The 25,618-nt window shown below is 44.9% G+C and overlaps 2 protein-coding genes across 4 annotated transcripts; one reads left to right on the forward strand and one right to left on the reverse strand.

Annotated features, from left to right (window-relative positions):
* Positions 1-1,752: 1,752 nt before the first annotated feature.
* On the forward strand, positions 1,753-9,597 carry GTSF1 (gametocyte specific factor 1). 2 transcript variants are annotated; one of them, XM_061475950.1, is made up of 7 exons: positions 1,753-1,867; positions 3,978-4,075; positions 6,014-6,140; positions 6,389-6,475; positions 6,930-6,990; positions 7,430-7,518; positions 9,003-9,597. In XM_061475950.1, coding segments are annotated over exons 1-7 (486 nt in total). In that variant the 5' UTR covers positions 1,753-1,845; the 3' UTR covers positions 9,005-9,597. The 2 variants fall into 2 exon arrangements, with proteins under 2 accessions (XP_061331934.1, XP_061331936.1); XM_061475952.1 differs by having other exon boundaries at positions 7,436-7,518.
* Positions 9,598-14,658: 5,061 nt separating this feature from the next.
* On the reverse strand, positions 14,659-24,916 carry GOSR2 (golgi SNAP receptor complex member 2). 2 transcript variants are annotated; one of them, XM_061475982.1, is made up of 6 exons: positions 24,827-24,912; positions 23,822-23,886; positions 21,333-21,441; positions 20,161-20,293; positions 17,250-17,390; positions 14,659-15,329 (listed from the first exon to the last, which is right to left on the reverse strand). In XM_061475982.1, the coding sequence occupies exons 1-6, from the start codon at positions 24,853-24,855 to the stop codon at positions 15,168-15,170; spliced, it is 639 nt and encodes a 212-aa protein (XP_061331966.1). In that variant the 5' UTR covers positions 24,856-24,912; the 3' UTR covers positions 14,659-15,167. The 2 variants fall into 2 exon arrangements, with proteins under 2 accessions (XP_061331966.1, XP_061331967.1); XM_061475983.1 differs by lacking the exon at positions 17,250-17,390 and having other exon boundaries at positions 24,827-24,916.
* Positions 24,917-25,618: the final 702 nt, after the last annotated feature.

Here is a 25,618-nt window from a genome sequence, read left to right on the forward strand (position 1 = left end):
ACACAGTATTCAGCACTTCAAACACTGCTGACAGACTGTCAGCAAGTGAGGAGCTGCTTTCCTTCTGCTTGATTTTGCTTCAAGAAAAACGAGGTGAAGATCATATGTGGAAACAAGAAAGCAGAAGGCAAGGCAAGATGCACTGCTGCTCAGGGTGAGCTCTGCAGAAGCCATGTGTCATGTGCCCCATGCCCTGTCACCATTGCCCACCCTTGTATCAGCAATGTCCACTTTACATCCTGCAGCCCAACAGACAGCTCAGGACGGGCATCTAAGACACATGTCAATCACTCCCTGGCTGGGGAACACTCTGGAAATGGGGATGAAAAGGGTCATTCCTGTGTATAAACCCTTGGGTTTACATAATGATCAGAGCTGGGTTATGATCTGCATTAGTGCACATGAGAAATACTCCACTACAAGATCATGCATGCAGGGAGACATCTCAGTCCTTTGACAGATTTAGCCCATCTCAGGCTCCTGGAAACAATTCAAGGTTCTACATAGTTTTGCATATAGAAGGACATGCAGAGGCAAGCCTCTGTCTGTGGCTGAGAATGTCTGTCACTAATATCTCCACTCAAGCCTTTACTGCTCCCCTGGTGTCCTGTTACGACTCTATAAACATACTACCACTTGTATCTGAAGATGATTCTCCTGCTGTTACTACCAGAGAACATAGGTAATGTCTTCAGTTACCTCCTGAAATGAAACCAGGCAGGGCAGGATCTCCTGCCAGCAAACCATGCACTTGCCAGCCTGTAGTGGAGACCTCAGAGCAGCTTCCAGTGTCTGAAGGGGGATACCAGGATGCTGGAAAGGGACTCTTCATCAGGGCTTGTAGTGATAGGACAAGGGCTGATGGGTTCAAACTGAAACAGGGGAAGTTCAGTTAGATACAAGGAAGAAGTTCTGTACCCTGAGGGTGCTGAGGCGCTGGCACAGGGTGCCCAGAGAAGCTGTGGCTGCCCCATCCCTGGCAGTGTTCAAGGCCAGGTTGGACACAGGGGCTTGGAGCAAGCTGCTCCAGTGGAAGGGGTCCCTGCCCGTGGCAGGGGTTGGAACTGGGTGAGCTTTAAGGTCATTTTCAACCCAAACCATTCCATGCTCTGACTCCAAACTGAAGGGACGTGCACCGTGGTTTGCAGATCCAGATCCCTACATCACCAACCTTCTGCTTCAAAACAAAACCATTTCTGCATTCACTGAACATGTATTTTTTGGCTGCAAAATGAGGCAATCGTGAGGCAGAAGCTTTTAAAGCCGGCAATGTGGGGAGAGGAAGCAGCAGGGATCTCTGCTTTCAATTGACAGAAAAACCTCTGTTTTTTATCACCTGCACCGCCTGTGCCTGTGAGTAGGGTATAAAAACGCGGCCTTCATTTAAAGCTGTCTCTTTGCTTAGAGCCTTTGAGGCACGAGACCTCTGCGAGCAGAAACCATTGCTCCAAAGCAATAGCGCTCAGCGGGTTTGCAGGAGGCACGGCTCCACCCTGCCCTCGGCCACCTTCCAGCTCACCCTCAGCGACACGGACACATTGCCCCTACCCTGGGACGCAGTTTCGAGGTTTCGGGCCCTATTTGGGGCGCCGGTGGCGAGGTTGGGTCGGGAGGAGCCGCCCGTCCCCTCACGGCCCGGCCCGCCGCGGCCCGGGTAAGATGGCGCCGGACACAGACGCAACCCACGGCGTTGCCATGGCAACCGCTGTACGGCGGGAGGGGCCCCGCGCCGTTGCTAGGAAACATGCGCGCAGGCGCGAAGGCGGCGCAAGGCGCGAGGCCGCGGTGCCTGAGGCGCGGCGCCGGCCGGTGTCGTGTGCTCCGCGCTCTCTGCATCGCTTCCCCATGGAGCTGGAGGATGACTTCGGTGAGGCTCGGGATGGGATCTTGCAGGGGGAAAGGGAAGGAGAAGGAAGAGGAAAGAAGGGGAAGGTGGCGGCCGTTCACTGTGTGCAGGCCCCAGCCCAGCCCGGCCCGGCCCGGCCCGGCCCTATGCGAGTAGCTCAGGGTTTGTCGCTGGGCTTTGTGTGGAGCCAAGTGGGTTGTTGATTATTTTAACTAGGGCAATCTTATATGTGGTTACCACTCTGGTAACCATATAATATTGGTGCTCCGTGCTTCAGGTGTGGACTTCAGGAAGTATCTGGACAAAGTGACTTAATTTCGTTAAAGCGTTGCTCCCGCCTGTACTGTGGTCTCTGCTGACTCCAGACACGTTTTTAGGATTGCTGTGGATTTGGGTGTGCAGGCAGTAGGGTTAGGGACAGGTATCTCCTTCGAGCATGGCGTTGCTGTGGTGCTGGAGAGGCTCTGCTCCTTACAGCAGAGATACAATGTTAATTGTATCTCTTTACCTGATCAGGCCAGCTCCTGTGCTTGTTTTTGTGTCTGTTGTTTTACGTAATATGGTGAGAGCTTTCCTTTTCCTCTTGTCTCTATCTCCTTCCCTTTCCTGGTAGTGCACTTGGTCTGATTTGTGTTGAGCTGCTTCAAGACAGAAACCACTTCTGATTGCTCTTCCAGGGACAGTGGAATCAGTACAAAGCTTGTCAGTCCTTCTGAGTGAAGACTTTAGCTTTCAGCTGTTCTCAATGATCTAAAGTGACTAATAGAGGTGAGAGGTGCTCACAGGTAGCAGAGCTGGCTGCAGCAGCACTGCACAGCTGAGATGGAAAGAAGGATTGGGTCTGTCCCTTCCTTTGTACTGGCTCAGGCTCACAACTTTATCTTGTGGCTCATAACAGAAAGTCTGCTTATTATGACTGGTGAAACTGCATCTTCCTTGTCCATGGGAGAAGGGTTGGAACTAGATGACTTTTAAGGTCTCTTCCAACACAAACCATTCTGTGATCTTAACCAGTTGTCAGCCTGTAGGCTGATACAGCTCCCTGACCTGGCTGTTGAGACAACTGAGCACCAATGCATGTGTAAGAGAAGGGAATGTGATGGCAGGGAAGAGGCTAAACAGCAGCAGGCCATACTTGGGTCTATTTAAGACACCAGGTGCGCAAATCCTAAGCGTGCTAAAAGCACTGCAAAAAGAGTGTCAGAGTGGCAGGTCTGTTTCCCTGGTGTGTGACCCTCAAGCAGACCCACAGGCAGCACAAGACACCTGCGTTTCCTTCTGGTTGCCCCTCTTCCTCACTAAGAACATGGAAATGTGTTCTTTCCATAGATATATTCATACTTATATTTTAATATAAGTATTCAAGGCCAGGTTGGACAGGGCTTGGAGCAACCTGGTCTAGTGGAAGGTGCCCCTGTGCATGACAGGGGGTTGGAACTCAATGAACTTTAAGGTCTCAAATCATTCTAGGCTTCTGTGAATACATTTTATCTAAAGATAGATAAAAATCTGTATCATGTATGCCTGCACTCAGGCTGCTTCACTGTTCAGTGTCTGTGTTCTTAGGTATTTTAGCTGCTTTAGTAGCATTTCAGCTCCTAAATAATTGCCTGATTTCTAAAAAAGTTCCTTTACAAAGCCCGTGCTCCACATGAGGCACACTGCTTCCTTGGAAATGAAACAAAATTTCCGGGTGTTCTTCATCCAGCAAAACTAGCTGTTGATCCAGAAAGAGTTGTTTCAGGCTGACGGTGCTCCTGGAGGGCATGTCGTCATTCTACTGATTTTCCTCTAAGATAGCTGGAAGAGTAGTGCTGTTTTCATTCACTTTGAGTAAGTGTGGTTACCTGCCTAATATGGTAACTTAGAGGGTTGTTATGCTCAGTGCTCAGTGACAGACTGTTCTCTGTCTGTTTTGACTAACATCCCAGTCACAGAAACTTCAAAATGAATTTGGTTATGCAAAACAGGTGCCTGCCTTAATGAATGATTTCAAACTGAGAACAACCGGTTTAACTCCTTAAGATCACAGCCCTGAGGTGATGGTATGTTTTTTTCCCCACTTCGCTGTGTTAGTGACCCCAAATCTTTTCTTCCTAACCATTTTTTTTTCCCTCTTCCATTCTACTAGATGTTTTGGATCCAGAGAGATTAATACAATGTCCATATAATAAACATCATCGAATCAGAGCCTGTCGGTTTCCCTATCACCTGGTAAAGTGTAGGAAGGTAAGCTGGACTGCCAGACCTATAATTCTGTGCCTGTGAATATGACGTGCATGTTCTTTATTCTTATTGCATTTTCTTGCTGGCTGCTGTAAGTTTCTGACAAATAGCCTTGTTTAGCCTTTATTTCATAACTTTATTATTTGATTAGTAATAGCTTCAAGCACGTGTTAATTTACCCATGACCAGTGTGGCTTTTGTTGAAAGGAGGTAGAGATTCTTCATGGTCGGGTCAAGGAGGAAACTCTACTCTCTTCCAGCAGCTCACATGGAGGTCAGATACGTTTTTCCTCTTTAAGTTGAAGAGAGAACTCAGTCTGAGTTATGTGACCTGCTTCTGGCTCATCAGAGTGGAAGTGTTGTGATGTTGAAATTCACTCTTGAAGTGCTGGAAATGCAGCTGCAAACAGGGTTAGGATTTTTTTTTTTGGTCTTGCTAGTAACTATTTAAGTGCATCTGTCAGAAACTGTACTTCCTGACCTTAGCACATACGGGAGAGGGCTTTTCCCCTCCCCATCTTTTAGCCAGAATTTAAATACAAATCATTTAATAGGAAGCATTCCTTCCTCTCTTCTCCTTTGTTGTCCTCATGGTTTATTTACTTTAAACCTGCAAGTGCTGGCATCTGACTGAGCCTGAGGTTTTGCTGATACCTTTTAAAACCCAATTGTTCCTCTTTAGGTTTACCAGTGTAACCTTGACAATGTATTTTTAAAATAGTATAACAGTGCTGTGTCATGCAGTTAAGGTATAGTTGTTGGGGACGTGTCCTGGTATCGATACTTATAAACAATTCATTTTTGTGAAACTAGAGCCTTAAAAAATGTTAACTAACTAGTGAAAGCAGGGGACAGAACTAAGTGGCAAGTACCTCCATCATTCCAACTTTAAAGAGGGCTGAAATTTTCCTTGTTGACCCCTGAAGATTTTGGCAGAAATGTGCATGTGAGTTAGGTGAATGGTGTTGGCAAGGGAACTTTGAACCACGTTGGGTTTGTCCTTGTGTTGCATAACTGCTGAGCAGACAGTTTTGGCAAGCTTACCTAGTTAGGAGGACAAGGTGAGATAGTGGTCACCAGTCAGACAGAGTTGGTGTCTAAGTAATTAGCAGAAGAAGGGCTCAGGGATTATTATCTCATCCATCTGAAGATGCTACTGTTTTCTTTGTAGTGGCAAGCGTCTGGGTGGAGATTGCCTTCTTACTTGGTAGTTGGTTGAATTTCCTTTGCATGCTCCATGCATAAAATCTAATTAGATGTTCCCAACTGCCTCAGCTTCCCATTGCTTGTGCAGAATGTAGCCATTCCACACAAACGGGGACACTCCAAGCAGAGCAGGTTGAATCCTTTCAGCTTGAACTGCATTAGCATTGAAAAGCTTCTGCTGCGTGGCAAGAATAGCTTGCTGAAGCTAATTGAAGCAAATGATGGGCACATGAAGACACGGCAACCCTGGCTGTATAGGCTGGGTAATGACAGACACCTTGGATGTGCCTGCAGCTTGTGCTGCAGTCACGTATCGGTGGTAGTGAGGAGACACTGCCTGGAGCAGCATCAGTACAAGGCACTTCTGCCTCTTCATCTACCTTGGGTGAAAGCCTGTTCCCTGACCAGCAGAGCATCTCTCCCCTACTGTTATTAAAATAGTTTCATCTGTGCTTTAAACTGTGCAGACATATTGCCAGCATTGCAGCAAACTGTAGGAAGTTTAGCTGAGGGTATGTTTCATTTCAGTCAACGCAATGGTGGCTCAGTTTCTCAGTGAATTCTTTTAAAGAACAGTCATGTTAGTTCCCCCTTCCTTGTTTAGTCTTTATTTTTTTATATCTTTTTAAAGCAACATCACAAATATCCTTGAGGGTGGGTTTTTTTTCTGTGGATTAGCAAGAGATAAATGAACTTGAGAGATATGGCACATGATTTTGGTTTTCCCTTGTCTAGAGCTACCCTAAAGTTGCAAAGGAATTGGCCACGTGCCCCTTCAACGCTCGCCATCTAGTTCCTCGAGCTGACCTCAGCGGTCATATAACGAAGTGCAGTGACAGAGGGTTCATTGAGCAAGATGTAGGTAAGAGAACCGCTCGAGCTTAGAGAAGTTTGGTCATCCTGGGGACATAAAAGTCTCCTGCTTGTAAGGACAGCGCATAGGATGACCAAAAAGTGGAAGTCAGATTATTGTCTATAGTTTTGTGTGGCATAGCAGCTTTGGGAAAACTTAGTCTAAAGCCAGGAGATGTTTTACAACTTGATCCAAAGCATTTAATGCCTCTAAAGCAGGACTGACTGCTAGTCACTGAGTTTTCTCCCTTCCTGAAGTGAATCAGTCCTCTGACTTCAAGAGAGAACAGATGAATGCTGTGAGCACGTGGCAGGCACCTCCATGTGATGAAGACTGGGAAGCAGGTGAGGAACTTCCCCATCTGCCGCACCTCTGCCTTCTCCTTGGTCCTGTCCTTCAGCTCTACTTGTGGCAGTGTGAAACTAGAGATGCTGTTCACTTGGGTCTCGCTTTTAGGACACCTTGCTTATGCTCATTCCTAAAAGCATGCACCTCTTCACCCAGCAGGCTTTTCTTGGTGTAGAGAACTATTCAACATACCTGCCATAACTGGCATGGAGGTATATTTCCAAACCTCTGCTCCTTCTCACGTAAGGTTTGGTATCTTATGTGCAGTGATGATAATGGAAACTTGAGAACTTTTATGTTCCTCAGTTAAATGACAGTGAAGCAGACACATTCATCATTAGATCAACCTTTACTCCCTCTTGAACATGTAGAAATATGACAGATATTCCTGATCTGATGGTGGTTGCTGGAGTTTTAGTTCTGAGCCATGACATCTGTTCCCTTTTGCAGAATTGCTGGAGCAGTCAGAGTCTCCTTTTATTTGGGGCATGTGCAACTCTGGCATAAACAGGTAGGGAATATGAGTTTGATTCCTTACAATAATGTTTTCTATAGAGAGATATTGCAACCTGCCCCCAATCCAGCTTTGATGATATGACTTGGGCTGACTTTGCTAGTATTTGTCTAAGCCACTGTGCAGCAACAGTAATGCACTTGGCAGCTCTGCAGGTCTGTTTGAGCTCAGCCATGATCTGTCTCTCCTTTCATAAAGGGTGACAACAGTTCTACCTGATTTCACTTGTTGCCCTTCTTGGAAAACTTCCTAGTGTTCACAGCATGTGTGTGTGTATATATATATATATATATATGTATATAAAAAATATATTCTTCTAAGCACCACCACCTCCAAGTGACAAAGTACCATCCCCTTATGTCCCTGCTCTTCTCAGTGCTGTTGTAAAATGCATAAATTTGATCACCTGTCAGGAGAAGTAACTGTAGTGTTTCAGTTCCAGGACCACCTTTGAGCAAAAGAATTGCTTGCCTTCAAGAGTACGTGCCCCTGAGTCCTTCCCATATACTGTATCATGGAAAGGCTGTAAGTATTATCCATGTTTTGGCACTGTTAATTCTGTAGATGGTGACAGTTGCTGTAATCTCTGGCTGCAGTAGTGCTCTATGGCCACTGCTGCATGGGCAGGAGGGGTAGTATATAACACTTGCCTTCTTGAGAGCAAATTCTGAGAGAATCTGGTGTGTCGTGGTTTGAGCCCAGCCAGTAACTCAGAGCAGGGTAAAACAAAGACTGCTTAAACCAGGGCTACTTGAGGGGAGGGTGGAAGTGGGAAGGAGCTTCCCCTGTTTTAGTGTCTGATACTGAAGTCACAGATGGTTATTTGCTATTAACTACAAAGCAGAAGCTTAAAGATGCTTTGGGGAATGGCTGTCTTGTTTCCTACTTGGAGCAGCTAACTAAACCTGGTACCTGGGGGGCTTTGCAGGCATGGCTTCTGCACAAGTCAGTGACTCCAGTTGCCATAGTGTCAGGCTGAATCTGCCAAACCAAACTGGAATGTCACTTGTGGATAACTGTCCTTGGTTACCAGATCTTCCTCCAAGCATTTGTTTTGTAAGTTACCCTCATCTTCATTTGGTGACTGTTACTGAGTAGATGGACGATAAATTTACCCATCACCAGTTCAGAGCCCTTCCCTCCTCTGACTGCAGTGAGTAGTTAACAGTAGTTAACTGTGAAGTTGTTCCAGTGATTTGGAAAAGGCAGAACTCTTGTGAAGTGGTGATGGATTTCAGGGGGTAGGAGTTTAAGTAGAGGAGGTAGGGTCTGATTAAGTTCCTAATCAAAGAAGTGACAGTGGGAAACAGAACAGTACAGGGGGATTGCACGTACCCCTAAAATCTTGCCCCTTAGCTTTAAAACAAGTGTGTGTTTGAAAAGAGGCTCTTTCAGAGTTGTGTTTTGTGCTAATTGTAAAAGAGAGGCTGGAATTATGCTGGGCCAAAGGGGAGAGAGGAAATGCCCTGCAAAAGTGGCAGGTATGTGTGAATTCAGGCCTTGGCACAGCAGGAACTATTGGAGTCCTATGTTAGTGGAAGTCATGAACCACACAACAGAGTGATTTGCAGGAATTTCTACCCTGCACCATAAGCATGTCTTGCATCTGCAAAGCAACGCTCCCTGCTGCTGTTCTCAGGAGAGTATGGTGCCGAGCGTGGTTTCTGTGGGACTTCTACTGGACATATCTGAGAACATTTGGTTGTTTGATGGGGAGGTGCAGAAAGCTTTCTCTGCAGGAGGCTTTCTAATGTCATAACAACTGTAGTCATTTGAGGGCCTGTTGCAACCTGGAGAGCATATAGTTCTGAGAGTTTCTTCAGCTTGCAAGGAGGCTGAGACTTCCTACTGTGTAATGTTAAATTAAAATGATCTGCATCTGCCAAAGCTGGAAGAGTTTTTTCCCTGGGCATGCACTTTTTGCTTGTTATTTTGTTGGCATTTGAGTTTGTCCACATAGGGTGTGGGAAGTGCGTAGTTTGGGTTTTAAACTACATTGTCATTTACAGAGACTTCTGCCTTCGTTGAAAACATCCTGATCACGCCTTTGAAGCTTCAAGCCTTGACGTTGTCACATGAGTGAGCCCGTGGTGCTTCAGGTCATATGTTAATGGGGAATCCTCTGTGACTTCTTTACAATATGAGTAATACCAAGCAGGGGAAGTTTAAAGAGTACACCTAAGTGCTCATCTAGTTTCCATTAGAGTTTTTAAGTTTTCTAACACATAAAACATGTTTGAGGTTCTAACATAACCGGTCTCTGTTGGGGAGGGTGGAGGCAGGAATAGTTTAAGTCACTCAGAATACATATTTGGGTCTGTGTAAATGTTTGGCTTAAGCAGTGTATTTCTAAAAGCAGATGCAAAGTTAAAAACAGGATCTAAATATACAAAGAATTAAGAAACCACATCTGGTATTTGTCAAGAAAGAAATGCTTTTCACATTTTGAAAAGTATGTTCCTCAAAGTACTAGATTTTTCCCATTTGTATTCCTATCAGTGTAACACAATACATGTGGAATAGAATGTACAAAATCAGGCTTATTTTAAAGTTCAGTTCTGTTAAGGTTCTTGTTGGTAATTTAGAATAAAAAAGTTATGAATACTCTTGGACTCATTCTAAAATTCACCTGCAGTGATTTGTTAGACTCCTGTTGAATAAGGAAATGCCTCCACAGTAAACCCTCCACTCAGCCTTTATTTGATTTTCCTTTTGCCACTTCAAATGAAAGTGGTGGCAGATGTCAGCTTCTGGATTGGCTGCAGTAGCTTATTTGCAGGATTTGTGGGCTGGAGTGTTGTAATTTTAGATAGATGCCATAATTGGGCCCCATTATCCTAATCTCATTTAATTGCCAGTTGGTGAAAGGCTTAGTGCAGTAACTGCCTGCTTTTGGTTGGGACTGCCCTGCAGAGGAGGTGCAGAGAAGGGCTTGGAAGGTCATGCTTGTGACTGCACAACATCCCCTGGCCATAGTAACTGGGGGGTAGGGACCACAAGAAGTGGGTCTGTCTTGTAAGGTGGGTGCGACCAACACGTGATAGAGCTCTGAGATCTGAAATCCCATATCCTCAGTCTCCTCAAGCATGTCCTGCATGCGCTGCTGCCTTTGAAGAGCAGGAAACCTATCATTTTACTGTTCCCTGCAGTTACCTGGGAGGGTTGGGGAAAGTGATTAACAGGCTGCAAGGGTGTAAAACACAGAGATGACCCTCCTCCAGTATTATGACTAGGTAAAACCCCAATATTATGTGTCATTGGGCTGTCAGCTCCTTCTGATTGTTTTGTATTCACCACAGGACAAGGAATATTTTCAGCAGTATGCCAAACAGCAGCTACTCCAAGGTAGCAGAGTGAGGACTTTCATGTGACTACCACTATGGTCACAGCCACAATATTCCTGTGTTAAACTCCCAGTCTCTAGTGATGGGTAGGCTGGTCGGTGCTGGAACCTTTACCCCCTAGAGGCTAGATGTGGCCCTTGCCAGGAGAAGTTGATGGGATATAGGCAAATACCAGCCCCTTCTGGTCTGCCAGGGAGGGGTTTGGAGCGTGTACTTACTTCAACCTCAGTTTCTTGGAAGCTCAGCAGTGCCTGTGCTTGCTGTGAGCACTCCGATGGGTGCATCCTGCCTGCTGGGCCATTTCTGCCTTGTCTGGGCTACCAGCGTTGTGGGAACAGGACTGGTCCGACTAGAAATGCCTATGGATACCTGGGATAGAAATGGTTGTCAGCAGTTGTCACTTGTGACTCAGAGGAGAGGCACTTTTTCCCTTTAGGCACAGATTCCTGGACACACCGGAATTCCTTGTTGTTGCTCCTGGTGCCCTCTTAGGTTTGTTCAGACTACTGGGTAACCAAATCCTAAATGTGCTAAAAGCCTGTGCAGAAAAAAGGGGCAGAGCAGAAAGGATGGAAGAAGCCAGGTCTTTCTCCATGATGTGTACTCCACAGGCAGCACAGGGCACCCATGTCTTCCTCTGGCTGCCACTCTAAGAATATGGAAATGTGGGCTTTCCATAGAAATATTTATATTTTAATATAAATTATATATACATTATATATTATGTATAATATATATAGAATACATTCAAATATATTATAAATAACATTTTAATGTGTTGAAAGTCAGGTTGGACAGGGCTTTGGAGGAACCTGCTCTAGTAGAAAGTGTCCCTGCCTGTGGCAGAGGGTTGGAACTGGATGAGCTTTGACATTCCTTCCAACACAAACCATTCAGTGATTCCATTCTAAAATTCTTATACTTACACAGTATTACTGTGAAGACATGACACCATCACTTTTGCATTATGTCACAGCTCAAAAAGAGGTATTTTTCTTCTACTGTTGAGACATTTGATATTGTTACTACAGTCACGGGTAGTGTTATTACTGGTTTTGCCTCATGCTACAGGAGATGTTGCTTTTTGCATTCTTTGCTGGATGTTTTGTCATTTAATAAGTGGTTTGTAGCTGTGGGGAACTTGAATGACTGCAACGCAAAACATAAATTGCAAGGGAAAGATGATCTTTCGCACCTTCCATACTAAAAGATGCAAACTGGGCTACTCCACATGAACCCTCTCCCTGCTGGTGCCTTCTCCTCTGCAGAGGCCCCTCTTCTCTCTGTCCATTCTCAGTGAACTGGGAAGAAAATCCACCCTGCATTTCCCATCTCCATTCTCCTCATGGCACATTTTCTCCCTCCATATGCAGGACATTCCTGGTTTATGCCTCCCTGCATGTTTCCATTTGGCTCCATGCTCCCCCTCCTCATGGTAGCGGAAACAGCCACCTCTCCCTTTGGTGGAGACTTCAGTTCCTTCAGGTGGAGCATCTTCCACTACTCACCTTCCTGGGCAGGCAAACAGTGGGAGAGATCACAGGAGGAAGGATTGGGTCACTCAGCTGCCTCCTCTTGTGTCCCCACTGGCTGGAGGCTTTCATTCCTTTTGCTGCCAATGCGTTTATACAAGCCCTTCTTATCCCTCACTAGTTTCAATGCTGGCTGAGCTTTGTCCTTCATTATCCATTCCTCCAAGGGGAACTGAGCCCATTCCCACTTCCTGTAAAACTTCCTCTTCACATCTGAGCTCAGGCAGGGGTTCCTCATTTGGCCAAGCCAGCTTGTGCCTACCTGTCTCAATACTGAGAATACCGGAATGTGTCCAGCTTGGTGAGGAACCTGAGCACATTCCATGTTAGCCAAGGTAAAAACCTCCATTTGGTTGAAAAAAGATCATCTTTATTCCCATCACATGAATCACATCATGTCCCACCCTTGCCCCTTCATGTATAAAATACTGGTAAAAAGGCTTTTTTTTTCCAGAGGCAAGTTAATTTCCAATATCCTCTCATGAGAACAGTTCATCCAACAGCTGGGATACTTGGCCATGCCACACGAGTTCAGAAACAAAACAACTCTGTTGAGGGAAATGTGGTCTTTAGGGCGAAAGAAAACTACAGAGAGCCACAGCAGCAACATCTGTAAAGATACGAGGGTTTCAGCTCTGTCTCATTTCATGTTAGGAGGAATCCTGAGCCTGCCTGTGCTCCTGCTGTACTGACAGAAGCACAGATGCCCTTGTACATCGTTTTGGACTTGACATGTAGTACAGATCTGTTGAAGTCATCAAATCCAGTTACCCAGCCAGTTCCTTCAAGCCCCACACTGCACCTCTAGACAGTGAATAGCAATGACACTGCTTACAAAGGAGAAATCAGCCTACACAAGTACACGGAGACCCTAAAAGGGCAAAATAAACAGAAACATAGTAAAATGCCAACATAGTTTCAAAACCAGGAAACAAAAAATCCAGTTCCAATTATTTTATGGCTCCTACTACAAGCCAAATATAGGAAACAAATTGGCTGAAGTCCCACCTTGGTAGAAGACAAATCCTCCTATGCCAGGTCACAACTACAAGAACTTGACACACCATCAGAGGACCATGAAGTTGTAAACTCAAGGTGGAATTGGACCAGTTTATGGGAACAAAAAGTATTTGTCAGGGATCCCTTAGAAGGTGCCCAACTGATCTCAGAGAAGAGGATCTCTCAAGTGCACAGTATCTGAGTCTGTGAGATTTCAGATTTAAAATAAATGTAAGGTTGATTTAGATACAGGATTTAGATTAAAGATACAGCAAGACAGATGATTTATCACTGCAGATTTCCTCTCCTTTTAATTCTCTCGTCCTTCAAACAACTGTACTTGATCTGCTAACGTGTCTCCTTGGGAAGGCCTGGTGGACTGAGGAGCACAGAGCACACTGAGAAGCAGAAAATGGACAACCAGAAGGCATGCTGCACACTGGATATGTAACAAGCATCAAGGCTTTCTTCTGCTGAACCATTTGAGAGGATTATCTAGGCACTGACAGCAGCCTGGCCTTCACTTCTGTATCTGCTTGAGCCAGCCAGTGCTCTGAGCCCTGGCTCTTCTCCTGCCCTGTGTTCCAAGTATGAAGCTGACTGGCATGTAACAGCAGATCAAACTGGGTTCTCTCATCTGGGCATAAAGCTGTACCACAGCACATAGGCCAGGCAAGCTATAAAAAAGCTGCATAAACAGCTAAACCCTGCTTCACTTGCCCATATTAACCCAAATTCACTTTGTACAGTTATTAATACCATTTCTCCAGACTGCATAATAAAAGCAAAGCTCATTGCATCAGAGACAGAATGTAGAACTTGTATCTGTTACCAAGTAAGAGACTCACAACCATTCCAGGCAGAAAAAAAAACCAAGGAATTGCCATCATTATGCCACATCATCTGAATATGACCTTTCTGTGTTGGACATCTGGAAATGCACCAGATTTGTACACACATCAGAATGGGAATGTATCTGAAGGCTGATTGAAATGGATGATGCCCAAAATCTCAGGAAAGCCGTTCCAATGGAGCCCCCCCCCAGTCCACAGGGAAAGTGCCATATTTAAACAATGAGGCGTTTCAAAGCTGGCTGTCCTCACCTCTGTGAGATGATGTGTATGGCAGTCTTTCACAGTAATTCTGCAGGTACAAAGGGTAACACAGAGAACACCCTTCACCAAGTGTGAGAGATGTTTTTAGCATCCCAAGGCACGTAACTTCAGGAAACTCTTTTGACACAGCTCATTTTAAGTGAATGGTCTGTTGCCCTGATCCCACTGTTACTCTGAACAGCACAGAGAGCCCATTCCAGCTCTATGAACATAAAAATCAGAAACCTCAATTTGAGCACAGTGAGGACTTGCCTGCTTCACAGACTCAAAAAATACCATCCACAGAGCACAAAACCCCAACCAACAGAAAGTGAATACAACTCACCAAAACATGACGTGCACTAGCATTAAAAATGTCTTAGAGGTTATATTTGGTACTAGGCACAGTGGGATGACACAGGCTTGATGTGCATCTAGCTGAAAGCAGGCAGTACAGCATTCAGCTTCCACTGGGAAGCTGCAGGGCATAAAAAGGTACCAAAACATACTTGGTATGGAGAAGCATTTCAGCCTAAAACAGCAATACTTGGTATGGAGAAGCATTTCAGCCTAAAACAGCAATACTTGTGCTGGTTAATACTGTATGTATAAACAAAAAAGTTAGCTGAGGTTATAACCGTGCTTTAAAACCCTTCCCCACAAATCCATCTCCCTGCAAGCAAAATGGTGAGTCTGCAGATGGGAATCCTTTACTTCCCATCTTTCTGCACACTGGCTCCCCAGGAGTGTGCTACAATTGGTGCAAGTTCTCCTCAGGGGCATTCTTTCATGGCAAAATACAGTGATCAGGATCCCTTCTAGCTAGTACAGGAAAGGCTCATTACATCTTATGCTCTGCCTTTGAATCCTCTTATCCCTACCTATCCCTATCCAAAGGACACTCCTACCTTGCAATACAGCTGGGTAAAGTTTTCACTGCTGCTTCCTACTTAACAGACTCTTAAACTTGCAGACAATGAGGTGAGAGCAGGAGGGGATGGGGTAATTTTTTATAGGACCATTCTCAACTACAGTGTTCCCAGAGAAATTTGTTTCCCTGTGTGCTTCCCGCACGAGTGTGATTTGTGAACACTGGAGTTCACAGGAGGGGCTTATCCAAAGCAGCACTCAAAGGAAAGTACACTTTGGAGGACAGTCCATCTTGCTCCAAAAGACCATTGCCTCTGATAATACAGTTCAGTAGCTCATGTCAGATACTGCACGACGAGAAACATAATGACACAAGTCAGAATCATTCCCCCAATCATGAAGTATTTATCTTGGAAGGCTCGCTTCTCAATCAGCCGCATCACTGTGTTGGATAAGCCCAACATGTTGGCCACATCCAGGATCTTCTTATGAGTACCCTAAGAATAAAAAGACAGCAAAGAGAAACAATTAACCTCATGGTCCAACACTTCTTATTCCACACAGCCCAAGAGTATTTCATCATGCGTGGCAAGTGATGAATTCTGATCAGTGGAACTTGCTCTTAGCCAGCAGTTCCTACAATCTAAGACCAGGACCCTGGAAATAGCTGAATGGTGAGACAGATTAATTCACACACACAAGTAGGAACGTGGTTAAAGATACACAACAATCTGTCCAGATGGAGACATCATGAAGAGTGTCTCAGAGAACGTGCACTCCCTACAGAGGCATTAAGAATTTTCCTGGTCCTTTTCCAGACACAGTCCAATAACAGCTTGAAGTTTCTTCATCAGACAACCTTTCTTGTACAACTTCCCTCCTGCTGAAGCACAGTTCATACCAACAGGAGGTTGAAAAGTGGGTCTAGAAACTCGTAAGGCTAATGGTAGAGTGCAATGAAAAGGCATATAAAAGTGTAGTTAATGTGATTTCAAGAAATCTTTCCAGAGAAAAGCACTGAACAAAGGGTGCAGACAGGCCCACACCTCAGTTCTGTTTCACTGCTGAAGCAGTTGGTATTATTCAGAATGGGATGCCACCAGTTTCCACATCGTGAGCAGTAAGCACATGACAGGCAAACAGGACAGGAGGCAGCAAACACCCTTGTCATACCATGGTAATGATAATGGACCTAGTGTCTCAGAATGCCTTCTGGGACCAAGTCTTTAACAGCACACCCTGCTTCAGAAAGCCTTAAGATTAGTTGTGTCTTCTCTGAGCAGGGACAATAGCACAGATTCCCATCACAGCACTCTACTACCTTTAAATAAACCTCTGCCTTCTGTTCTCCCAGTCCACTGAATCTGTGCTTGCAGGAGACTAAAAAGGTGAAATTTGGCAATGGCTTTCAGTATAAACCTGCCTTAAGATCAGAAAAGCTCTTTGTGGACAGAATCCAACTATATTGGACATACATGCACAAACAGTTTCTCAATCCATAAAATACACAAACTTGCAGTACCAAGTGAGATAACCAGTTTCTTCTGTGGAAGGTCCTTTGCTGAAATCAGGTTATGTCTTTGTTAGTTAGACATAATCACTTTTTTCACCTCATTTCATACCCCTCACATCAAACCCTGGATACTCTGCTTTCAAGTTCAGCACTTCTGTCTCTGCAGCAATGTTTCCATGCTAGTTCACAACGAAAGAAAAACTCGCTTGGAGAACAGAAACCAAACAGGAAGCTTTAAAACCAAAGCAAACAATAGGAAAGTGAAGACTTTTCAAGTCTTGGAGTCAGTGGAACTGTACAGCCAGAACAGTTAAAGTCTTACAATAAGTTAGGAATACTTGGTTCATGCACACTTATATCCAATACCCAAGAAGTTACATGGAATAACAAGCTTCCAAATTAACCCATTGATCTTTGTGAGCTGTCTCCAGGCTGACTGCTTCTGCCAGATTTGTAAATGAGCAACAAAGTCTTTGGTACGTAAAAACAGCTAAACTAAGGGGAAAAGGAGTAAGAACAGCTATTTCCTCATCTGTGAGTGAGAAGATAAATACCTCTGAAAACATAAGGACCTGATGCTTCTGAAAGAACAGAATTCACAGCATCCCATTCTTTAACACAAACAAAAAGCAAAAGGGAACAGAACATAACGTTAATCACTCCAGATAGTAAGTACCATGCAGGTGAAGATTGTTAGGCCATCCAGCCCCCAAAAGAGCTTAAAGATGTTCCTGCTAGGATTATAAAATGTAAAGATTTCAGGTTTAGTTTAAATGGAGTTTTAGCCTTCAAGCATTCTCAGCTTGAAGCAGTGTAATGGAAGAAAGTCATGTATTTGTTTTACTTAAGTCATCACAAACACAGGAAAATGTGGGGTCTTTTTGGTAAAACAGGATGCCCCCACCTTTAATGTCACTCTCTGGTCCCTCAGGCCCTGAAGGATGTTGGTCCCACTGCCAATAAGATCATCCATGCCACGATGGGCATTCTGGAGGGATTCATTAAACTGTAATGTTTCGTCGATCGGTATGGTGGTGTCAGAGTCCTGTGGGGGAAATGCAGGGTCTTGGTTACCTTGCCTGCTCACACACACAGTCCACACATAGTTAGATCCACAAAAAGAACATGCAGAGACAACTGTGGCAAGAAAACCTTGACAGGACTTGAAGGATTATGTTTTAAACAGGTTTTCATACAGATACTAAATACATTTATATTTGAGTAGAAAAAGGTAAGAGGAGCCTATGGGAGGCAAGCCAAAAGGCAAAGTTGATCAGATGTGTTCAACTGCAATTAGTTTTCAAAGGCTAAAAAGTCAGATTAAAAGTGGAGAATTTCTTATAGACTGATCTGGGGTAGGAAAGGGTATTACAAGAGAGAACATCAGAAGTAGCAGAAGGTGTTTAACGTGGAGTCATGTGATCCCTGCAAGTGAGAGATTTTGATTTAGTATCACATTTCTAAGTGACAAAAGGCCTGCAGAACACTCTAAGTTTACATCATGGTGCATACTTCTGAGGAGGGCAAAAAGACATTGACCTTGCTCCCTGAAGGTCTGATTTGCTCAGCAGCCAAGGCCTAGGCTTAAAAAAAACCCAGAAACCATTAAAAAGTAACATTTTTTCCAGAAAAGATGCATTAGCTCAAATACGCATCTGGAAATGGAAATAACTGGATAAAACTGTAATCTGGATTGCACAAGAGAATGGAGGATGTGATCGCTTTTGTCTTTCAAAGGCCTCCAGTTTAATCTTCTCTGGACACCTTTCCATCCAGAGAATCAAGATGACAGCTCATCACTCCCACCCTGCTTTATGAACAGGAATCATGATATTGGTAAGAGGTAAGCATGGAACCACTGGCATACCTGCTCCCATGTACTCAGTACAAGAGCTACCAACATGCAGAATTCATATTTAGGCAAAAGATGGTTTATACCCTACATCTGACTGCTGGCTGGAGGTTACAAACACATAACATCATCAAACTTGCTCTGAGGAGACTCTGGTGATTATTATAGATGTTAATCCACTGTCAGATGTTGTACAGCCTCAAGGGGTGTGCTGCTGACTGTAAAAGAGTGAATAAAGGACAAGAGTTGTTAGCAGCCACAGGGTCAAAGTCAGTGGATGAAGGACCTGTGTCAGCACACACGTCTCTGATCAAATGTCAATGAAGCACTGAGGTTGAAACAAGTGTCTTGTCTTACATGAGCCTGCAGAGCAGGAGCACTTGGATTTGCAGCTGAGCAGCTGTTATTTCAGGTATGTATAAGACTTCAGATGAGCAAAGATTCGATTTCCTAAATGAGGAGCTTGTAGGGTTTCATCATACACCCCAAGGCAGCAAGAAAACTACCAAAGATTTGACCCTCCTCACAGGGAGACTCGATGGCATCACCTCTTTCATTTGCTGTTAGAGGTTTTCTCCAGAATGGTATGAGGGAAGACCTTTACATAAAGACTGTATTTCTCTTTGAATTAAGCAAATTGTTCAGAACACTGCTACAGCTTTCCAGAGATGTTCTGCATGTTACAGTGACTTACTCAGGATGCTTACACGCTCAGCTGTCATTTCTATTTAATAGGGTAGTGTATAAATAGAATATGTGTGAACTTGTAACCACAACAGATAGGCCAATAGCTGACAAATCAATCATCAGTTTCCTATTAAAGGGTCATTCTACTTTAAAAGTCACAATTCTATTACGAGTTGAAAGAAATACAAAATAATAATGGTTTGGGGTTTTTTCCTTTCATCTTGAGACACCTTTCAACATCTAAAGGAGAAAAAAAAAAAAAAAACAATTTGCCATTTATTTTGTATTTGCAGAGCTACTGCTCTTCAAAACTGTTCCACTTACATGTGTTTTATTTCTGGACAATTTTTTCCTGTAGGAAAATGTCTCCATATTTGCAGAGAAACAACACAGGGTTTTAAAACCAGATCAGGTTTCAGTGTTCCTTTCAAATCTTGTTTATAACTTCAAAATAGCCAACCTAAAGCTCAGGCTCATCTTTATGTCAGGCTTTGAGAAGTGCACTGAACCTCCCAAATCTCAAGAACATAAGACTGCTCTCCCTGATTCTTCCTTGCCCTAACAACACAGATAAGGAATGATAACATAATGACAACACAGATAAGGAATGATGGGTTATATGCAATTAACAAGAAAGAAAAAAGAAAGAAAAGAAAAGAAACCCACAAAAAACAAACCAAAGACTAGCTTTTGAGTCACAGCGAAATGAAAGCTGAAAGCAAACCTACACTATTTAAGCAAAGGAATTTGCACTGGGGAACTTCCCAATGGAGGAACTAAGAATTAACAAGAACAGGTGGAAACACATCCCTGTTATTAGAAACTTTTAAATCATTTACAGATAAAAAGCAAGGGTTTGGTTTTTTTCCAGCTGTGTGATTTGGACAAATTAAAGCTTGCTGACATCTACTGACAGCAGGGTGTATAACAGACAGTTTACAGATGTCAGGATTTGACAAAGGCATTGGCCACAAATCCAAATCAAAAGTGTAAGTACATTTGGTACCTAACTCATTTTCCCCTTTGCAACTACCAGATAAAGTCAGGCACTGGATAAAACAGGAGCAGCAGCTTCTGGAGTCTTTACTACTGCCTCTGAATGGCTCAGGTGTCCCTCATGAGAGCTGTACTTTTTCAGCACATATTGTTATTCTTTTCTATCTTTATTCCACTTACATCTCACAGCAGCATAAGAGTCACCCCTATGTCTTGCCCAAAACTCCTCTGAAAGCCTAGAGCTTCTAGAACCCAGAGAGCTAAAGCAAAGACTATTTACATTCGTAGTGAATGTACGTGCAAGCAACTCCTCTCGCTGTCGCTCCTGCTGCTCCCGGATGTAACGGCGATGCTGGAAGTTCCTCAGAGCTGTCTGCAGGTGCTGAACATCATACTTGAGCTGGTCAACTCGGCTAGAAAAGATCAACAGCAGCGAGACATGCCCAGCAATAAAAATACCATTTTTTTCCAGTGTTCTTAATAGGAATAACGGAGCATTATAAATTAACAGTGACAAATAATAAAGAATAATGGGTTCTACTTATCTAATAGGTAAAAGTCATTCAAGCTTAGGCCTGTATTCCAGGCTTAGATCTTCTGTGCCTCATTTTTCTACTGAACAGGTGATTATTTAACTGGGGGCTAAATGACACACTTGGACATCCTATCTCTTCAGGAGTTATATATATATATATATTCCTCATTTAACACAGATCTGGAAAGACAGCAGGATTTGTAGGGTTTCTATTTCATGACCCCCTTTCCATAAAAGATGAAGCTTTCAGGTTTCATTAATTAGCTTCAAAGTCAGCAGGCAATACAGGAGACCTCTCCATTAGGCTAAAACAAATGACATCCAGAACTCTGTGGTCTCTACTTAAATTTTTGATTATATAAAGAAAGCCTAGATGATTATTTCAGATACTGACCTCTATAATACAGCTGACGTGAAATCCTCCCCTAGTATCAACAAAGACGTATTAGGACCAAACATTAATAGCAGAGTCACAGAATAAAGTAGAACTGAAGGTCCTGAGCTCTTTGGTTCAACCTCCTGCTCAAACCAGTGCTCACTTTAGAAACCTCCTTATTTTAGTCACCAATGGGTAGGAAAGTGGTCCAGAGAAAACTATACCAACTGAAGTAATTCTACTCCTTACCTCCACAAATGCCATTAAAAGCAAATGCCATATAAAGAAGAAATTTAAGCATCCAAGTGATACGTTCTGATCATCTCAGAACAGAGCCATGAATCCAGCTCCATCACCAGTTTATGGTTAAACACAGGAAAGCGATTTTGCCCTCTGTACCTCAACTTTGCTAGCATAGAGCACAGAAATAAGCTACACAAAGTACAAAGTTTTCACTCGAATGAAAAGGCAAAGGGCTTCAATGAATGTAATTAAAATAATACCAAAGACTACACTATCATAGCAAAGGTGGTGAACTTACAGTTTAGCATTCTGTCGCTTATTGGGAGGTTCTTTGCTGGACAGGATTTCCAGACGTTCCAAGTTGCTGAAGATATTGTCTATTCTGGCCTGAATTTCATTTTCTACCACTGCAAGGGAATAAAAAAGCACTCAAACCAGGGTTTAAAACCTGACAGATGCAAATCCTTACTGGATAGGAAAAAATCATCAGTAACCAAGAACTCCAGATACCATGAGAAGCCACTTCTTTACCACGATAATTTGAGACTCTTGCCTTTCCCTCCACCTTCTCCAAGGAAGGAGCTAGGAAACCCCCTGCTCTTTCAAGGTATCCGAGCCTCTTTCCCTGTCAGCTCCATGTATTAGAATTTAAAGGTCCCACATTCTGCCCTTCATCCTCTCCCTGTTCCCTTGGATTGAATCGCTCACAGGAGCCAATAGCCAAAATGATTCTCACAACAATGGCAGTTTAATGGCAAACGGCTAACAGAGTGTTAATACACATCATCCATACCTACAGCAGGGGAGATTGACAGAGCATGGGAAGGATTTAGGAACTGGTAGACTAGACAAAGAGCTCAGAAAGACCTGGCCAAAGCCCTTTCAAGGGAGAAAACAAGGCCACCATAATTGCCTCTGTAATCATCTATATTGCAATTGCTTCTGTTAACCTGTGTAGAAATAGCAAAGGGGCAATAGTACACAGTGCAAACTCACGTACTTTAATGAGGTGGGAAATGGATACAAGTGGGGCAAGAGTCATATGCTTTCAGTTACACTGCACAGCAAAACTCAGTACAAGCCACAACCCCCTTCTTACTTGACAACTGCATTTAACCATGTCCCAATCCAGCATTTCACAACCCAAGAGAATTGCACAGAAGGGCAAAAGACAGGAGCGCTATTAATCACCTGCCAGGTGGGTCTGAAGGTGAGTTGTAGGGCTGCAGGTACACACCCTCCAGAGCACGTCCAGGCTATCATGAGGACATAGGCACTGTCACGCCTGTGCAGCCACAGGGAGAGTCCTGCAGGCTCAGACCTGCTGTAAATCACCACCAAATCCTACAGGCACCATTTGTTCTTATTGCATTTAGACTCGAGGTACTCAGAAAAGCATTATTAATTAACTGCCAGCTACTCCACAGTACCACAGGACTCCCCAGAGAATCCCATTCAGCAGAACCCAGAAAAGCAAAGAGCACCTACAATCCCTTTTCTTTGCCCTTTGATCTCACACCAACAGTAACTAGCTTACATATATAGACACAAATCAATCGAAGTGTCCCAATTCATCTCTCCATCATTCAGTACAGCTAAAGTTAACAGAAAAGCAATCAGGTGAGCAGAGAGACTATGACAGCTTTCGTTAGTCCAAACACTTGTATTGTTATCTTGGTCATCTCATGCATTTCTGAGCAAGAAGGGGTTGTTCACCCACAGCTGGAAAAGGAAAGCTGTAACAGAAAGTTTGATTTCCTGGCTTCTATTCCTGCTCTCCAGCCAAAAGATAATCCCTTTTCCTATAAATTCTGAAATGCTAATATCTAGAGCACATATCCATCCTTAAATATATATCTAGAGAAACAGTATGTTCATTTATTGTCTGTATAAAATGGTACACAATCCTAGCAGTGTCCTTCCCCTGCAGAACTTCCTGATGAGGCCCATTAGCAATTACTCATACAGAAACTGGAGTTTCAAACACAGGTCCAAAATACACTTGCCAAAGTCCTGCCAGAAAATATCACAGTGTTTTATTACAGTCATTTTATTAGCACAGGCTTATAGTCCAAATTCACTGAAGCAATTTCAAACCTACTTGTTCTATGTATTTCTCATCAGCAGATGGAATTACAGGTTCTGATTCTGATGGAAAAACAATCATCCTGCTTAAATTCCTGCACTCCAAATCATGGCATCTTCCCCAGAAACTGGACCAAGCAGCTTTTGGGAAAGACTGCCAATTAGTGGATGCTTGAGGAATAGTAAAATGACAAAACAGATACACAATCACATTTCTCAGCATTCTGAGCTTCTACCAAACTGAATGTGCAGTTATGTCCACATCCATGTGCTCATTAAACCTCCATAACTGCATCACTGCAGGGTTTTATAACCTGTTTATGTTGAAGGCCTCCACAGCAGACCCTGACAATGAGTTTCAACATCTAACAGCACCAAAAAGTCCCTGGCATTCCCATCTCAAGGCACTGCAGAAGCAGCCATAGTAAGCACTACCTGCCAATGAAGGACTTGGAACAGGAAGATGATCTGAAGTAAAGTCTTGCTCTGTCTTTTCTGCTCTGCCCTTCACATAAAACATCACCTTATTGAAGTGAAACAGCAAAGTCATTCTAATGCATTTCCAGCTGCTGATGTGTCTCACCTGCTGACCGCAACGACTGGAAAGCCCAATTTGTACATCCCATGATAAAGTGCACAGGTTAATGATGCAAGCTAAATCAAACCAGTACTGGAATGGGACTTGTCTCACCAACTACTTACAGTGCACTGACTCTTTGTCTGAAGTCTCCAGGCGCCCCATGTAAGACTGGACCTCATGGACTTGCCTTTCAAAAGACAAGGAGTAAATGAACAGAAGTCAGTTGAGAGCTATGAAATCAAATCGTTTGTCAAAGCCTCAATATTCAGCTTCTTTTACTTGAAAGTACTTTTTTCAAACAGAAAAGGAATGAGCTACATTCAGTGCATCACTGAGCATAAAAACCCCAACCCCATTCTTCAGGATAGAGAAAGCTGTGTTCTCAATGTGCACCTACAAAATAAGCTTAAAACCAAAAACAGAGGTGAAAAGGCTTCACGTTCCCACCCCATTTGTAGCTCCCTTTCTGTATTTATAACCTGAACTGGGCCTCCCACACCTGGCACGCTAAAAGCCATTATTTCAACCCAATCCGCAACAACCGCAAAGTCAAGAGTTGAGGCTCGCAGCAGGACCGGTGAGTGCTGAGCCCAGCAGAGGGAAGATCTGACCCCGCTCCTCCCTCCCCAGATCACCTTTGTCTGTGACACGGCGTGGATTTTACCGGCACGGGGTCACACGTTTCCCAGAGTGGTTTAATTTGTGTCCATCAGACATCGCCAACCCCTGCTGCCATAAGAATCCTACTAAATCAGCATGCCCTAACGTATGGATAGCTGATAACACTTGTTTCTAGGGAATCACAGCGGGCTGGGTTGGAAGGGACCTTAAAGCTCCTCCAGCTCCAACCCCTTCCACTGGAGCAGCTTGCTCCAAGCCCCTGTGTCCAACCTGGCCTTGAGCACTGCCAGGGATGGGGCAGCCACAGCTTCTCTGGGCACCCTGTGCCAGCGCCTCAGCACCCTCACAGGGAAGAGCTTGGGCCTGAGAGCTCACCAAGAGCCGCAGCGAGCGCCCCGGGCCGCAGGCCCCGCACCCGCCCCGCACCCCGTCCCCTTCCCCACAGCCCCGATGCTCGGCGCTGCGGGCGGGCCGGGCCGGGCCGCGCTGCCCGCGGGCTCACGCACTTGTTGGTGTGCTGGTACAGCCCCTCCATGCCGCCGGGAGCCCCCCGCTCCCCGCCTCCGCTCCGCCGCTGCCCACGTCGCCGCCGTCCGCTTCCGGCCCCGCCGCCTCTTCCGCTTCCTCTTTCCCAGCTCCCTGCAAGGCGCCTGCGCCGCCGCCGGGGGGCGCTGCAGAACCGCGGTGGCGCCGCCGCCCGCCTGCGGGAGCGGGGTGGGGAGCGCCGGGGGCCGCGGGCGGGGCCGCACGGGTCCGGGTCCGGGTCCGGGTTCGGGTCCGGGTTCGGGTTCGGGTCCGGGTCCGGGTCCGGGTCCCTGCTCCAGGAACCACCGGGGGACCCCGGGTGACCCCTGCGGGCAGCCCCCACACCCGTGTCCGCACCCCCTGAGCGCCCCCGCACCGCGCCCAGGCTCCGGGTGCCGGGGGGATCGTCCCGGTGGGGGTGTGAAGTGCACCCAAACAGAGAAGCTGTGGCTGCCCCATCCCTGGCAGTGCTCAAGGCCAGGTTGGACACAGGGGCTTGGAGCAAGCTGCTCCAGTGGAAGGGGTCCCTGTCCATAGCAGGGGTTGGAGCTGGATGGGCTTTGAGGTCCTTTCCAACACAAACCAGGCTGGGATGCTATGAGAAAGAGCACTTTGAGAGGTGGGGGAGCTTAAGGCAGACAGTTCGTGTCACGCTGTTCATCATCTGATGCCTTGAGATGGGAACAGTCTCCAAAGTGTTTTCTTCTGCTGCTGCTCATTTACAGTTAAGGTTGTGTCAGTTAAGCATACAGGCTGATCACGTAAGAGCAAGT

This window comes from Pezoporus flaviventris, unplaced genomic scaffold (genome assembly GCF_033815535.1).
Source record: "Pezoporus flaviventris isolate CSIRO_AGI_PZ_B2104156 unplaced genomic scaffold, CSIRO_AGI_Pfla_v1 ptg000091l, whole genome shotgun sequence".
Taxonomy (NCBI): Eukaryota; Metazoa; Chordata; class Aves; order Psittaciformes; family Psittacidae; genus Pezoporus; species Pezoporus flaviventris.

Bases quoted from the DNA above. Each gene is read 5' to 3' on its own strand.
- GTSF1 (XM_061475950.1), top strand. From the start codon at position 1,846: ATGGAGCTGGAGGATGACTTCG. The intron at 1,868-3,977 runs GTGAGGCTCGGG...CCATTCTACTAG, and splicing joins GGAGCTGGAGGATGACTTCG to ATGTTTTGGATCCAGAGAGA. The intron at 6,991-7,429 runs GTAGGGAATATG...GTAGTGTTTCAG, and splicing joins TGCAACTCTGGCATAAACAG to TTCCAGGACCACCTTTGAGC.
- GOSR2 (XM_061475982.1), bottom strand. From the start codon at position 24,855: ATGGAGGGGCTGTACCAGCACACCAACAA. The intron at 20,294-21,332 runs GTAAGTTCACCA...GATCTTTTCTAG, and splicing joins AAGCGACAGAATGCTAAACT to CCGAGTTGACCAGCTCAAGT. The intron at 17,391-20,160 runs GTAAATAGTCTT...TTTCCCCCACAG, and splicing joins CACGTACATTCACTACGAAT to GACTCTGACACCACCATACC.